Raw genomic sequence first — 17,955 nt, forward strand, 5'->3', positions numbered from 1 at the left:
GACGCCCATCCCCCTTGCATACATTATGCCTGGCGCAGGCATAAAGCGATGCAAGGGGTGTGCCACTTTGTAAATATGGTGTGGGGGAAATGGCCTCCCGAACGCCACATTGGTGTAAAAAATGACAGTGTAAAAAAAAATTACCCTAGTGTGGCGCAAGGGACATGTAAATCTGGCCCTTAGTTTGTTTATTTTCAATGGGAACCAGCACATCCAGAGAAGCATCTTCATTTGTGTGTACATATTTTGCATATTCACACTCATCTAACAGATCTGTCCTAGCTATTACAAATATTGTTAATTTGTGGTGGATTCATTAATCCCAGTTTTGTAGCCCAATTTACTTTTTGTGGAAACCTCCAATTGTCACTTATGAGACATGTATATTTCAGATACAGAGGCAACTTCTGTACTACTTGCCCTTGCTGATTTGCATTAAAGGTATTAATATTTCTGAGCTTTCCCAAAGCTTTGGCAGTGAGAATTGTGACTGCAGGTCTCCAGAGGTGAGTTTCATCAATATTTACATCACCAAAATTAAACAAGCTTAGATCCAGGAATGGTTCTCTGACAAAGATGGGATGAACTCATCCTTCAACTCCATGAAAGCTATGTCACTTAGCTTCATCAGTAATAGCAATCTAGCCTCCAAAACAGCATCACAAAGAATTCTGTTTATATTTGAATGTCACAAAAATTCTACTGAAGAAACTAATCCTGATAAGTCATTTTCATCCAACTATTTGTGACAATTTTTATCCAGAATCGCTTTCTCCAGATTGCCGAAATCAAGCTTGATTGGCGAAAAATCTTATTTTCTTCAGGTTGGTTTTCCTGCCCCGTTTCTAAGGGGGGGGTTCCTCCCTTAAACTATTGAACCCTCCCTGCCTGTCTTCCTCTTTGTACATTCTCTTTTACGGGGAAGGTTCCCCCCTTAACTCTCCAATCCCTGACCGCCCCACCTTTAAACCCTCTTGTGCACCTCCAATTTTTCTCTGTCAACACCCCCCGCACCCCACCAACTCCCTCTTTGAGGTGGTGTTATTTTTCGGCTATGCCACTCCACCAACAACCCCAACCCATGTAACCCAGCCCCCATTCTCATTTTCCAACCACCTTTTCTTCCTCTATTTCTACATCAACTCCTTTACTCTTGCAGTACCGGATTGCACCAGACATAAAAGAAAGAACACTATAACTTTTTTCTTTTTTTAATAACCATTTATTCGTACAGTTCATTTTGCACTACGAATTGTAAAAAAAATATTTTCCTTTAACCTGGTATATCTTTTACACATTCTATTTTCGTGGAATAGGTATTTTATCAATATGACATTTCTCCAAAGGAAAATGTTACTTACCCTGTAGACATCTGTTTGTAGCATGTAGTACTGTAGATTCACATGATTTAATTAGCCTGCCATCTAGTGTTGGGTCCAGAGTGTTACAAGTTGTTTTTCTTTGAAGAAGATGTTTTGCAAGTGACAAGATCGAATGACTCCTTCCTCTCGGTGATACTGCGCTTGTAGTCCTTTGTCAGACTGTTTTCCTGCAGGTGGGTGATAAAGAGGAAAAAGAAGAAAGGAAGCATAGAGAAAGAGATGTCCATGCAAGTGTATCTACCCATGTACAAATATAGGCTAACTGCAACAGCCATAGGCATCCATGGAGGAGGGCGGGGGCATGTCAATCGACAGCACTACATGCCAAAAACAGATGTCTACTGGGTAAGTAACATTTTGCGTTCAAAGACATGTGTGGCTGTAGATACACATGTTTTGCATAGAATGGAAAGCAGTTCCTCCAAAAAGCAGTGGCTAGCCTGTGGGAGTTGCAGCTGCTTGGAAAAGTGTTCTTAGGAAAGCTTGTCCTACATTTGTCTGCTGTTGTACTTGTACATCCACACAATAATGCTTTGTGAATGTGTTTGGTGTAGACCAAGTAGCTGCTCTGCATATGTCAGCTAAAGGAATATTTCCCAAAAGATGCCATGGTAGCACCTTTTTACCTAGTGGAGTGTGACCTAGAAGTTTGTGGCAACTGTCTTTTTTTGCCTTAGCGTAACATGTTTGTATACATTTAACAATCCATCTTGCTATGCCATTTTTTTAAATTGGATTGCCCTTGCATGGTAAAGCAAAAGCCACTAAAAGCTGTTTTGTTTTCCTAAACTCTTTTGTTCTGACAATATAGTACATGAGTGTCCTCTTTACGTCTAAAATGTGGAATGCCCTGCCTGCTGCTAAATCAGGTTGTGGGAAATAAAGTGGCATATCAATGGTCTGATTGATATGAAATTCAGACACCACTTTTGGTAGGAATCTTGGATTTGTGCAGAGGAAAACCTTATCCTTATGAATTTAAAAGATAGGTTTATCTATTTAACACCTGTAGCTCACTGACACGTCCAAGTGATGTGACTGCAACCAGAAAGGCTACCTTCCATGAAAGGAACTGAATAGGACATGAGTGAAATGGCTCAAATTGAAGGCCCATGAGCCTCGTGAGTACAATAGATTCCATGATGGAACAGGTGGAAGTCTAGGCGGACTTACCCTTTTAAGTCCTTTCATGAAAGTTTTAATAACAGGGATTCTGCACAACGAAATATGTTCTCTATTTTGTAAATATGCAGCTATAGCTGCAAAATGTAATCTTTTTGAAGTATAAGCCAAGTTATCTTGCTGCAAATGAAGCAAGTAGCAAATATTTTCTTGGACAGATGCCGTAATTGGATCAATGTGTTGGGACTGGCAGTAGCAAACAAAATGCTTCCATTTTGCTGAATAGCATGCTCTAGTTGTCGGTCTGCATGCCTCCTTCAAGATTTCCATACATTCAGGAGTTATATTAAAATAACCAAATTCTATGAATTCAGGAGCCATATCGCTAGTTTGAGTGATTTGGGGTCCGGATACTTGATCTATCTGTGGTCCTGTGTGAGAAGATCCGTCCTGTTGAGGATCTTCTCGTGAGGAACTTGAAAGTGGTCCAGAAGCGTTGTGAATCAATGCTGACATGCCCATGTGGGTGCCACCAGTATCATAGTGATGTCCGTTTGAGCTTGCGAACCAGAAATTGAATGCGGAGAGGTGGAAAAGCCTAAGCAAATATCCCCAACCAGTTCATCCATAGAGCACTGCCCTTGGAGATAGGGTGAGAGTACCTGTACACGAATTTGGGCGTTTTGCATTTTCTTCCGTGGTGAAAAATTCTAGTTGAGGATTTCCCACCTTTGGAAGAATTTTTGAAGGACTTGTGGGTCAGGTCTCGAAAAATCATAAAAATGTTACTAGACCCGCTGGTCGAGTAACCTGATTAATCTACTCGACCCAACTGTTATGTACTTGACCCGGAAACGGATCTCAAATTTTGTGATCCTAAGCAAATACTGTATTTTACAGACGCCTTTTTCTTCGTTCTTGCATATGAGCGAGTGCACCTTCAAATATGTGAGTTCAGCATTTCTGCTGTAAAAAAAAAAAATCCTATTTTGTTTGATTAAATACACTAAACGTTTGCTCCATGTGTAATAGATCTAGCTCACATATAGGGTACACATGATCCATTCATGACTTGCCTCTTAGTTTACTAATAGCTTTGCCATCGGAGCAGGAGTGTTTCTCATTTACGTTTAAACACTCACTTTTAATAAATATATCACTAAAGGATGATGTGGTAGAGCACTGTCATTTACAGACAGTAAATTTCCAAGAAATGTCCAAAAACCTTCCCACTAGCTTTATTGATAAAACTATATAATGTATTGACAATCTGTGAAAATTCGGTTTGAGAAAACATTTATCATTACACATCACCAAGTCAAGTGTTCTGACTTTTTTTTCATTCTGTTAAAATATTTTTTCCATCACACAGAAGTTGAAAAAAAAATTCCTTCACAGCTACTGAAATATATTTTGAAATGCTTGTAAAGTTGACTTAGTTATAAATGTTGTGTGTTAGGAAAAACCTGATAACAAGAGCCTTTCATTTGAGACAGTTCACCTTACAAAATCCTGGAACTCTGCAGTCACAAGGAAACGTATTTGCATTGCAAGAAGACAAACTGTCTTTTGCCCTCGGTCTGTGAACACAGAGCAAATGTGACAAGAATAAAATTTAAAGGCATCCTAACAGAACACCTGTTCTTTGTCCACTCGCCAGAAGCATTGAGTGGAATCTAAAAATAGCTCGACCTCATAAACTAAAACTCGCCATAGCGAGTGGTCGAGTAGATTTTATAGCCCTGTTGGTGGAGTTCCCATTCATGGACTTGTTGATGCATCCTGCTGAGCAGGTCTGCAAAGTCGTTTTCCGTCCCCGGTAGATACTCTGCAGTAAGTGAATGTGGTGGTGATGAGCCAGCTGTGATACCTGGAACGATCGTGCCCCACCCCCTTTTTGTAGATAATACATCACTGTCATATTGTCTGTCCAGACAAAGACAACTTTGTGTGTGAGGTGAGGCATGAAAGCTTTGAGGGCTAGAAATACTGCTTAAAGCTCCAGACAGCTGTTGTGCATGGAACAATGTGTGTAATCCAAAAGACCATGAAATGTGAAGTTTTGAAGATGTGCTCTCCAACCTGTCAAGGATGTATCTGTGATCAGAATGAGTTGAGGCACAGGGTATCAAAAAGGCCGCCCTTTAAAGAGGTTGGTGGTGTACCACAGTTGCAGAGAGTGGTAAGCTTGGTGGTCTATCAACACTAGATCCTGAAGATGACCCTGTGAACGAGACCACTGATGAGACCGACATTGCTGTAGCTGGCGCATGTGGAGTCTGGCATGGGGTACGATGGCAATGCAAGATACCATCATCCCTAAGAGCCGCATGACAGTTTTGATTGTGGGAGTGTGATTCTGTTGAAAATGAGGAAGCAGATTCTGGACGTTTTGTATCTGAGCTGCACTGAGGTATGCTAATCCTAGTTGAGTGTTGAGAATGACCTCTAGATATGGCTGAAATTGGAGGTTGTTGATGAGATTTTACAAAGTTGATTGTGAACCTTAACTTGTGAAGAAGATTCACTTTAATTTGAGTGTGGGACTGACACTGTTGCAATGTGCTGGCTTTGATAAGCCAGTTGTCCAGGTATGGGAAAACATGAATCTTTTGTCGTCTGAGATGTACTGCAACCATCTTGGGAGCAGTTGTGACCCCCAAAAGGTAGGACTTTGAACTGATAATGTTTGCGGCAACCACAATTGTTAAATATTTGCAGTGTACCGGATGGATGTGAATGTGGAAGTATGCATCTTTGATGTCTAGAGCTGGCATAAAATCTCCCTGTTGAAGGAGACAAATGACGTCCTGAAGAGTGACCATGTGAAAATGTTCTGAAAGAACGTACTGATTTAGGGGCCTGAGATCCAAGATGGGTCTGAGTGACCCATCCTTTTTCTGGAATGAGGAAATATAGCAAATATACTCCTGTTCGTTGATATTTGTGTGGAACTACTTTGATAGCCCCTTTTGAAAGGAGAGCTTGTACCTCTTCTTTGAGGAGAGTGAGGTGTTCTTGAGCTAAACTGTGTGTGCGAAGAGGGGTATTGGGACGTGTGGTTGTGAGCTCCATGCAATAACCATGTTGGATAATAGAGAGGACCAATTGGTCTGATGTTATTTGTGCCCATAGAGTATAGAAGTCCTGAAGATGTCCCCCAGGTGGTGTTATATGGGGCTCGGGTATGTTGAGGTAGTCAGTGTTTTGTTGTAGAACCTGAGCCCCGAGAGTTGTTGTTCTTGCCCCTGCCTCTGATATTATGACCTCTGAATGCTCCTCTGAAAGAGCCTCTGGTATAGGAGGCCTGTTTGTTTTGAAACGTGGAAGGCTCTGATCAAGTAGTTGATCTGCAACACACTCTATAGAGTGGGGGATGAAAAGGGTGATACTTTGAAACCGGTCCTAGGATGCTTGTTTCCGGTCCAGGGAGGACCTGGCTTGGCAGTTCGGGCTGGACTGTTCCCATGAGGAAAGGGTCAAGACTGATTTGCATATGGCTTGGGTCCAACCGGGGGTGGAGTGGTGGGCAAAAAACGATGGATTAAAGCCAGATCTTTGTGACTGGGGGTGAATGTTTGATTTGCTATGAATTCCGTCCATCATCTGTTCTTTTTTCATTATGTAAAGGTACATTATGTTACGCAGCTGCCCTACCATTGACTTGTTGGTAGCTGGAAGTATCCTCTGGAGGGGAAGGTCTTGCATGATACAAGTCTGGATCAGTATTAATAACTGGGTCTGGAACATAAGAATCCCAGGGATCCTGATCTGGTGGTATTTCCTCTAAACAGTGTTCCTCAAATAATGGAGAACCTTGTGAAGTGTGGTCTACCTCAGTAGGAAAAGTGGGAGAATGAGGGGGAGGAGAAGTAGGTGGAGGCAAGGGAGCAGGTGTAGGAGGAGGAGGAGGATGATGATGATGAACAAGAGCCTCTGTGGAAACAGTCTTTTTCTTAGGGAGTTTTTTTAAGTGGTGATGTGTCCAGTGCCTCCTGAAAGGTTAGATTCCTTTTAAAAGAAACTGTAGGGGAAGCTACAATTCGTCCTGTGCTGTCTTGAATATATATTTTGCACTGTCTAGCATCTATAGTCTCTAATTTGGGCTGAATAGGCGAAGTTGTGGTAGAGGAGTGGCTTGTGTCAAATGCTCTTAATGAATATGTTCCTTTGTTTTTTTGCACCAAACTTTTTGGTGCCAAACTTGGATTCAAAGACTGTCGGATTTTTAACCGATGCGATTGTTGCAGAGTGCTTGCTGGTGGATTCTCAGAACGAAGTTGAAGAGGTTGGAACTGAAGATGCAGCCGCAGTTTTTGGTGCCGAGGTGATGGGCGGGGTATGTGAATAGTCTTTTCGAGACCGACCGTGGCTTGAATGCAGTGGTGGTCCGATGACTCGGTACGGAGGCGTTTCAGAGTTTTTGTGGTAAGAGGTGGGGCCACTGTACTCACGGTTGGTGCCAAAGTCAGTTCTTGGCTCTTGATATCGAATTGTGCGTCTCAATCCGAATCTTGGATGGAGAAGGCTTCCTGGTGGGGCTCCTCCTGCATATGTTCTTCTCTGAAAATATTCGGAGTGCCATCTGGAGATCTGTGCACCATCTGTAGCCTGTGAGTCCATCGGTTTCGGAGCGTGTTCTGGGACCGGAACGACCAACACACCTCAGAGGTAGCCTCTTGATGGTCTGGCAAGAGGCATATGTTACACACCCAATGATGATCAGTGTAGGGATAATTAGAATAGCACAGAAGGCAGAACCAAAATGGTGTCCGTTCCATCGGGCTTACATTCTCCCTGGGGCCAAAGATATCAAGGCCTAACGGCCCAACCGGCATCCGTCCCGAGGGGCATATAGTTGAAAAAACTGGAACCAACAAGTGAGAAACGGTCGATATGAGAGTCAGAAAAACCTGATCAAATGTACAATACTGTTGAGTAAAAAGATGGAGGGAAAGTCTCGGACCAGAGAGAGTTGAAGACGGAGCAAAGAATTACACGTCCGAACCCAACCACGGATAGAAAACAATCTAACAAAGGACTCAATGCCCATGCGCAGAATCACCAAGCGGGATGAGTCACTCGATCCTGTGACTCCAAAAACATCTTCTTTAAAGAAAAATAACTTGTAACACTCCAGACTCAACACTAGATGGCAGGATAATGCAAAGAATGTGTATCTACAGCCACACATGCCAATGAACACGAAGTTTAGTAAGACTAGCTTTTTTACATTTAGGAATTAACCATAACAACACAATACCAAAAAACGCAAATATTACAGCAAATGCTCTCACTCTTACAAAGAACAATACCCAAGCACAGACGTTGATGTCCCGTCACTCAAAGTAAAATAGTCCTATGTTAAACCATGTACATATTACAAAGCTCCTGGTGAACACTCTCAAAAGGCAGGTAGGTCCTGTACTCCAGTTAATTAACATTTGACTCTTCCAACAGAAAAAACCAAGGCATGGAATGCTGCCACTATACAGGTCTCCACTATTCCTTCCAAGCACATCAACTCCACTCACGCCCTACACATCAACACTCAACCCAACCCCCAGAATTAGACTTCAGAGGCATAATCAAATACCTTGTCCTCTCTGACATGTATGGTGGAACAACTGACATTCATGAGTCCACAGAGACCTATATGGGGCAGGCCCTATCAGCCAACTCAAAGGGCTTGTTGATTACAAACACATTATTCCTACCCTGATGAAACTGTGCTGGCATCACCTTCAAGGCTTTAGCTGCAGAAACATTTGCAATCCGTGTCAAAAAGCAAAACACCTGTGGGACATGTCAGATTTGAGACTAAAAACTATAAGACAGAAAAAAAACAAGATACAAGTCCTCGCATGTTTATTTTATGTAGCAAGGATCTGAAACAATGCCCCCCTCCTTTACCAAGATGGACAATTCAATCCTGCAGTCAACTGCATTACCCTCCCTATATACACTTCTTAATCATTCCCAAACCATGACCAGATCTAGAATTGTCAGTTCCCGCAATAGGTTTAGCATTTCAATGATCCCTAGCTAGGCCTGTGCTCTAGAAATATGGTCACATACATTTGCGAACATACAAAACGTCTCTGTGGTTTCAGTGGTGATTTTAACTTGGAGACTAATAATTAATACAAATAATTCATATGGAAGAAAAATGGGGCGCATGACCCCTCAAACAGGGACATACAGACATCTAAATCCTATTAGAGTGAACATCTGAAAGCCCAGATAGAAGAGCAACAATTCATAAACCTAAGTGGGTACAAAGGTCTTTCCATGATCTGTGAAAAAGACTCTTAAAAAGGTTAGGCTGGCAACCCATAGATTATTGTCATCCATGTGGCTATATAAGAGAATACCGACAGTCTCTGAAGTTCCGTTCAGTCTGTAAAGATTCTATTTAACTCTCCATGCCCCCCATCTTGAGTTCTGAGGCATCCTTAGAAACCATATCGAGCATTAGAGAAAATCCCAGGCCCTCCCTTGCTACTATGTTTGAAATTCAGCACATCACAATATAATTTGGAGATCCAAAAGTTATTCTATAGTCATCCACAATGGCCCACGGCGCTTGAGCATTCTCGTTTCTGCTGAAAATGTATTCATGTTCTAGACTGTTGAACAATTAACTTGATAAAATGTTTTAATGTACGGAGGAAAGATAAGCCTTGTTTTCAGTCTGAAATAACAAGTAACATATGGCCTAGAAAGAGTTTAAAGGGAAAATAAAATTGCTCAAACCTTAGCATCCAGAATGTTTAGCGTTGTTTCAATCTGTTGAATACGGAGTGAAAGTGTAGCCAGTTTCTAGAAGAGAACCAGGATTTGAAATGTCAGTAAGAGAACATCATTAAAATGTTACCACAAATGGAGTCTACTGTATTTTAATGCAACATCAAATGCTCCTTATTCTCAAAACCTCTATTACTCTAAAAGCAGCAGCCAAGAATAATTGTGGAATTTCTTGCAAACTAGGCAAGAAAACGAACAAAATAAGCTGTTCTTACTCTCTTACCCCCCCAACAATGCTAACTGCTACCATATTCACTTGTGTGCCCATAATATGTCGATCAGTCTTCCAGACAACGTCGTTCATGCCAGCCTCACACAACGTTGCCAAATAAAACAAATGTATATAGTGTGTGGTTAAGGTTTCGATATGGTAAACCTGTGGTTTTGAATGCACTGAGAAATATTTTGATGCAACTTTTTAAAGGTCCTTGTTTCTCCTCTTTCATGTGGGGAAACCCACAGGGAAAAAAAACAATCAAAATGATCAGATGATCAGTCGCTGGTGCTATCAGAAGTCTAGATATCAGAGCCAGAGCTTGCTTTGGCAGGACAATGTTGTCCCAGGGATAATTGCCAAAGACACTTTTTCCTCAATTTCTGTAAACAACACATCAATATTCTAATTGCAGTTAAGCAGACGGTCTGTAGTCTAGTACAAAGCATGCTCTGAAGAATTATCGGTGTGATGGAATTTAGAAATCATCAGGAAAGCACAGTATAATCACTATTCAATACTTCCTCTTGTCTCTGATGCATGAAGATACAAAGGACACACTCCCTGAATTCTCTTCCGAACTGCTATTTCCACTGAATTCTGATGTGGGACATGTCTGAGACATAGCAGATATTATCCATTCTGATCCACCTTGAGATGACTGTTAACAGAAGAGCCCTGGAGTCTTCATACAACCCTGCAGTCCTCCTCCTGCTTCACAACCACTCTGGCAGGAACCCGTATTTCCACAGTGTCAAGTAGTGACAATGAAACAGAGGCCCTGTGCCTTGTCAGCTTTATGGTTTAAGTAATCTTCACACTTCTGTCCTAACAGACTTACCCAATTCATGACAATGACACACCTCCTCAAAGACAGAACAATATTTCTACATCTCTTTCATTTTTCAAGAGCCTTTGCAGTCACACCAAGACTTTCCATTATGGACAATTTTACCATGTGATGACATCTATGCAACAATGTGTGTAGTATACCAGTAGTATGTACAAAGCAAATGCCTCTTGGTGTGTGAGCTAAGTATGTCTGTTACATAGAAAGCAGGAGAAGCAGTACGCTAATCGTCAAGAGAAAGCGTCACTCTGCGTTCTGCGCCTATTTGGCAATTTTTTTCACCACAACCTGGGCGCTGGAGGCAAGGGGGTGAAAACAGCATCTTATTCCATCACCCATAACAGTGGCCTCTTTCCTTCTATTCTCTAGCTATACTTTTGACTATCAGCAATACAGTAATTCACATTTGTATGGACAAAGCACAATTTTTAATTTCATTTTTTTAACCCTTGGATTTTACTATAACATACATAAGCTCTCCTGCTTTGGAAAATGCTTCATAAAGTGACCTAAGAATTCTGACTTTGAACAGTTTTTTTTAAAATCTATTTTAAGATTTGTAACACACGCAACCCCCTCATGTGTCCTGGAATGTTAACCTATCTCGTAATGCCTTAAATATTTACAGGTAATAAAGTAACATGTGCCAGACTCTTACTACATTGAGTGTAGAAAAGCTGTTATAACTGACACAGCAAAACACCTTTGATTTGTGATTACTGCTGCACATCAAACCAGCCCACAAACAGTATTAAATTTGGTACCCAGCATTATTGTTTGCTTCAATTTCAATTGCTTAACAAGGATAATAATCTCTGATAGAATATTCTTTATGATAATTTCAGTGACTGGCCAAATGTTTTACTGACAAGATTATATGAGTTGTAGTTTTATATTCTTTTTTTATTTCTAATATTTATTTACATGTTTTTTTACAGTACACTCAATTATGAGCTATCAAAGAATTATAGACGGAATAAGAGAATACCTCCTCCAACTTACATCGAACTGGAGGAAGGGCAACAATTCATTGAGTGCAAAAGGTAAAGTTCAGTTAGTTGGTTCGAGAATGAGGCGATGATGCAAGAAGCTGATATATGGTCAGGTTTGCAGATGGACGAGGGGAGGACAGAAAACCGGACACATATCAGATTTGAAATACAGACCAAAAACGGTAAGGATGGTTTGTAGAGGTCAGGATAAAGTATGATTTATGGTAAAGAAGCAGGTGAATCAATGTTATAATAGGTAAGGGAAAAACAAAGACAATGAAAACAAGAGCGAGACTCAGAGGGAAGACAGTCAGTGTATGCTTTGTCATGTTTTCACACACAGGGATCATCTATTTGGATGACTTTCAAATGGGGGAAGTTTTTAGTCTTTTATGAAAATTGAACAGAGATTCAGACTGTTGAAATTTCAGCAGCAGTGGGTTACAACTTGATGTGGCAGCTCCTGAAAAGAACTGTGTGGTTGATCTTCAGCTGTTTTGATTCTAAGATTCTGTAGGTGCCGTTTGATACCTGAACCTTTTAGGGTGGCTTAGATAACTTGTTTTTTTGAGATGTAATGTTTGAAACATTATATAAATTAGTTTCAATCTTATTCAGGTTTCATGGGGGAATTTGGAAACTTTCTGAGAACTGGGGTTATATGCTGGCACTTTCTGGTGTCTGCTAATTCAGACAACAGTGTATTAGTGCTCTGATTGGGCACACGAGGTGGGCAAGTAGACCATCTTTGACTACACTACGGTTGTGCTGTAGGGATAAGACCAAAGACAGCACCTCCTTGTGGAAAAGGGGTGGAGGGTAAGAGACAAGTGAAAGGTGGAGTGAGATGGTTGGGGAGGGTAAAGAAAATAATTTGAAAGAGAAGCAGAAGAGTGATTGGGGTAGGGGAAAAGTAGTTTGGTGGAAGGAGGAGAAAGAACAAATGTAGTCAAGTAATCAGTTTAAGGGTGAAAGACTTAGGGGGTTAAAAACATGTGTATCTGGGTTCAATGTGTAAGATATACTCTAAAGAGATAAGTCTTGAGTAGACAGTGTAATGATTGAAGAATTGGTTTGCTCATAATTTCCACAAGTAAAGCTCCTGAAAGAGGCAGCTCCGGGGAATGTCGAAAGAGATAAGTCTTGAGTAGACAGTGTAATGACTGAAGAATTGGTTTGGTCATAATTTCCACAAGCAGGGCTCCTGAGGGAGGCAGCTCCGGGGAATGTCTAATGCAGAGAACAGGTGCATATAGCAGACTTACCAATAAAATGTGGGTACAAAGTCTTGCGCTGTCTAGGAATACTGCTGAATAGAGGCTAAGAGGGCATGGTAGAGATAATATTCTCCCTTTACTAACCAATACACAAGCAGACTTTGAGAGATGGCCCCAACTTGATCTTTCTCTGTGAGGATGAGTTCAAGCACTTAAAATGTGCAACTACACACATGAACATTGAACTTTGGCACTACAAGGGGACTTCGAGGGGATCTCCAATGCTACCTCCATGGGGTAATATAGCCCCTGAGCTACTGTAAGCCAACTATGAGTGCGTGATAAGCATTACATTACACTGTAAGTGCTTTGGTTTGTTTACATGTGTAGTTGAAGTGCCATCTTCATACAAAGCTTGCAGCTGTGAAAATATACAATGCTACAATCTTTCCATCATTTATGTTCTTTTTAATTTCATCCTTGTGCCTGCCATTTCAAATGCAAAAAGCGTATGTAAATACCATTTTAGCACATATAGGCCCTCATTTTGACATTGGCGGTAAATGATGCTTAAGGCCGTGGTGACGGCCAACATAGCGAAGCAGTGGCGAATATCCGTTCGCAATATTATGACACACACAACCGACAGAATACTGCCACATACACAAATCCGCCAGTCCAAAGGTCAGTGGTAAAGTGTCGGTACGAACATCCCTACCGTTACCCCAACAAAATCACGCCCACCACATTATGACCCACGAATCACCATGGCGGACATTCAATGGCGGTTATCCATTGGCATTACCCATCGGCGCGCTCGGAATGGCCACCCGAATACAAAACAACACAACATTGGCCTAACTGAAAATCACACACCAGACACTGATACACACACCACACACACCCACTCACAGCACTATAAAACACACACCCACGTTACACACAACCCTTTACGAACACCAATAATCGCCACAAGACTAACACAAAGACCACTGAGACAACTACACACACACCACAAACACCCATCCATCCGTCACGCACACCGCATACCACACCCCACCACATCACTCAACGCCCTCTGCACAACACACACCACCGATGTCCACACTAAGGCACCCCCGTTTCACTGATAAGCAGTTGCGGGTCATGGAGAAGGAAATAGTCAGGGTAAAGCCACAGCTGTTTGGAGCACAGGTACAGCAAATATCAATTGCCAGGAAGATGGAGCTATGGCGGAGAATCGTGGACAGGGTTAACACCGTGGGACAGCATCCAAGAACAAGGGACGACATCAGGAAGAGGTGGAACGACCTACAGGGAAAGGTGCGTTCCATGGCAGCAAGGCACCAGCTCACTATCCAGAGGCTGGCAGTGGACCCCACTTCCTCCCCCACGGCTAACACAGCATGGGAGGAGCAAGTCTTGGCAATACTGCATCCTGAGGGACTCACTGGAGTAGCCGGAGGACTGGACACTGGTGAGTCAATATTTACTACTCATCACCCCCATACGCCTGCATGCCATCACACCCCCTCACTCCACTACATCCCACACATTGCACCTACACATCTGACTAACCCCAATGCCAAACTCTGCATGCTATACCAATGCATGGACAGCCCTCCCAGCCCTGCAAGTGCACCCATCACCAAAGCATGCACAAGATGGAGAACTAACAATCCCACAATACATCACCATACAACAAACAAAGGTGGTAGGGCAACAGCAACAATAGAGGGGAAGCTAGGGATGTACCACAGACATGAAGCATAATACAGCACTTACATCCGCAAAGGTGCCCCAGCCAATCTCAGCCACGACTATCCCGTCCCCCAACAGAAGATGCCCCCAGTGATGACAGTAACACTGGACTTCAGGATCTGGATGAACTACCTGGCCCATCAGGGACCACTGGTCAGTCGGCCACCCCAGCTCACTCACATTCCACCACAGAGCCTCCCCCATCAGTATCCAACACCACAGCACCCACCCAACGTCCCCACATCTCTGTCCCCAGGACATGTCAATCAGCCCACCTTTACAGGGACCCCAGTCCACACCTCACCCCCAAGACAATCAGGGACCTGGGATCAGTGGCAGTGGGCACACCATTCAGTGGACACAGGCACAGGGAATTAGGGACACTGGGAGGACCACTGTGCACCAGGGGGAGGACAGGCCCAGGGAACTGACTCTCCAGGAGGCACTCACTAATGTCCTGGGGGCTTACCAACAATCCAAGGACAAGATGGGCCAGATTCTTACCAACATGCAGGAGAACAAGCGGCTGCAGGACAAACAGCATCAGGAGATCAGGGAGGATTTGCAGGCCCTCAACACCACCATGGTCTCCATAGCAGGGATGCTGGCAGATATGGCCAACATCATGAGGGAATGGACAGCACACCAGCGGGCCCTTACCATTAGCCAGTCTATTGACCAGCCCACCACTTCCGCTGCAGCTAATGGGCAGGAGGCCCCGCCACAGGACCCACAGGCCCCAGAAACCCTCCCCCTGCTAAAGGTGAACCACCCACAAACATTTCCTGCGACCCAGACAGAAGCCAGAGACACTTGCCAAGACCAAGACCACCGCCAGGAAATGAGACCCTCCTGAATGTCCCCCTTGTGTCCCACCCTGTCACCTGGGACTGCCTTTGCTCCCCTTCCTATGGCCCCTTGGACTCTGGACCTGTACTACAAACAGACTGGAACAATACCCTGGACTTTTCTCAACCCTCACCCCATTCCATTGTACTTTTCCGTCAATGATTTGCACCACAATAAACACCCTTGAATTCAACTTGAGTGAAAGTATTTTATATGATGAAAATGTTCATTTATGTAAACAGTCACATCTTGTGCAAATTATCTGAACACTATGATAGCATACATTTAATGACCTGTAGCTCTCTGTTGTCATCACATCAGTACACAGCTGTTATATCACCAACATCTGCAAAATGAGAAGCCATAGGTGACACTAAGTACAGATGAAAAGGAAATGAATCTTATCCTGCGACAGCCACACAGAAAACATCAATAATAAGAGGAATGGTCAGTTCTACTGTCTCACCTGTGTGTCATTGGAAGTATTGACGTATAACTGATGTTCTGTTGTCCACAGCCTCATCCTCACTGTCCTCAGGGTCCACTGCTGCCAGTGGGCAAGCTCCCCACCTCAGAGACTGTGACTTTGCACTCCACAGCACAGAGAAATGGGCATGGAGCCCCCTCCAGAACCAGTGGGCAAGCTCCCCACCTAAGAGACTGTGACCTTGCACTCTCCAGCAAAGAGAAATGGGCACGGAGCCCCCTCCAGAACCAGTGGGCAAGTTCCCCACCTCAGAGACTGTGACCTTGCACTCCCCAGCACAGTAAAATGGGCATGGAGCCCCCTAAAGATCCAGTGGGCACGTTCCCCACTTCAGCTGAGGAGCCCCCAAGCCCTATTCCCCCTGAGGCGCCTGGCCATTCCCAACATGATGCCCCTGCACAGTGTAGTGCAGATTTCATCAGGGAACAAGTTGGGCCTTGGACTGTGCCCTGTGGCCATGTGGGCCTTTTGTACTTTGGACTGGCCACTGGCCCTTTCTGAACAGTGACTCATGTATTTCTTGTCACATGGACAATATGGTGGCTGTTGGCATCAAATTACACTATCAGTTCTGGCTAAATGCTGCCCTTGCATTATTAGGACGTGTGTCCTGTGAGACTGGTTTTCCACTGCAGCTGGTTGTGTTTATGATGTGTGTGTGTATGGTGTGTGTTGGGCGTGTGTGTCACTCTCCTTTTCTTCCTTCCCTAGTGTGCTGGGCGGCTGTTCTCACAGTCGTTGTCTTAGTCGCCGTTGGTGTTCCAGGTGGAACTTGGAGTAGATGAGCATCGGGAAGACCTTGTCTTACGGTTGGCTGTTGATGGCTACCGCCGTGCTCAGTGTTGATTACACCCTCGCGGTTGGTGTGGGACATTGGCAGTCTATGGGAGTTATCACCGCCATGGTCATAATCTGGCAGTAATTACCGTCAGTCTGTTGGCGGTGTTACCACCACTTTAACAGTCACCGCCATTGTCATAATGGCCATCATCGTTTTTGAGTGAGCTGAATGCAAGTATAGGCATAGCCTGTACTTGACTAGGAATCCAGGTCCTGATGAATGCCAAGAACCTGCTTAGGACCATCAGGCAGAAACATGTGGACCACTATAATGTAGGTATAATTATTCTCTCAGGTATCCTTCAATTTGTATTGTAATCATCTCCTCAGTACTCCATAAATAAAGGCGTTCTTAAGACACCCTGGAGATTTTTACTCACACTTTCAGGATTCCATTTCTACCAATAAGACATCTGAATTGCTTCCCACCATACTGGAAGCCCATTCACCTGTATAATCATGAGGAAGCCAGAGGATAAAGGATGATGAGCTTACCTGACATTTTAGGTCAAAGCTTACCAGACAGCACAGCTGTGTGGTCTGCTAATGTCATCTAGGGGACATATGGAAAGCTTTCCTGGGAATGCATTCCACCCACGGCTTACCAATGGCTTTCTTGTTTGTAACTGACATTTGCTTGCTTTCTATTTGCCAGCTCTATTTGTTTTAGGCTGTCTGGCTTTATTTTGCCCCTTTCCTTGCCCAGACCTTATTTACTGTATTCTTCCACCAGTAATGAATTTCTGTAAACAGGCCTTTAATTCATACTCTTATCTTGTCACATTTGCTGTGCATTCAAATACAGGGGTCAAATGTCAGGCTCTGTCTTCCAGGGATCTCGGTGTTTACTTTTCTTTCTCTGACTTCAAAGTGAAAATCATGTTGGCTACAGGGGGACTGCCTGAAAGCCTATACAATGCTATTCTTTTCTGGCACACAACAAAATGTAAATGTCTGTAAATGAACTGTGGAGATATTCCACAATATATCAGAATAAGAAAAGCAGAAATGAAGCACATTTTTGGTAACTTTGAAGTGTGGTGGAAACAAATATTTTAAAACGATAAAAACCAATCTATATACTAGGTGATGACATTTCCACACATTATCGTTTGTGTGCTGTATACTTTTACCAGTGAAACAGTACATCTGTGAAAGTGTAATGGTTATTTCAATTCAAGATGTGTTGTCTGTAATTACAGTGTGCTACCACACCATGCATATTTCACTTCATGCCACTCCACTCTACTTTGCAACACACTTCTCTACGCCACTTCACTCTACGCCTCTTTACACCACTCTGCTTTATGCAAATGCACTCTACCTCACACTACTCTACAATGCACCACTGCACTCTACATTACTCCACTCTGGGCCACTCTAATCTGCAAAAGTGCACTCTATGCCACTGCTATCTACACCAATGCACTCTGC

At 43.2% G+C, this 17,955-nt stretch overlaps 1 protein-coding gene across 3 annotated transcripts in view; it reads right to left on the minus strand.

Annotated features, from left to right (window-relative positions):
* The window catches only part of WASHC3 (WASH complex subunit 3), a 118,061-nt gene that overhangs the window by 79,628 nt on the left and 20,478 nt on the right, over nt 1–17,955 (minus strand). For 2 of the 3 annotated variants that reach the window (XM_069228976.1, XM_069228975.1), the window contains exon 3: nt 9,261–9,326. The exons of the other annotated variant lie outside the window; for it this stretch is intronic. In XM_069228976.1, the coding sequence (XP_069085077.1) occupies nt 9,261–9,326 (66 nt within the window). The remainder of the gene's footprint in view (nt 1–9,260; nt 9,327–17,955) is intronic. 3 annotated transcript variants of the gene reach the window in all.

Source organism: Pleurodeles waltl, chromosome 4_1 (assembly GCF_031143425.1).
Source record: "Pleurodeles waltl isolate 20211129_DDA chromosome 4_1, aPleWal1.hap1.20221129, whole genome shotgun sequence".
In the NCBI taxonomy this organism is placed as follows: domain Eukaryota; kingdom Metazoa; phylum Chordata; class Amphibia; order Caudata; family Salamandridae; genus Pleurodeles; species Pleurodeles waltl.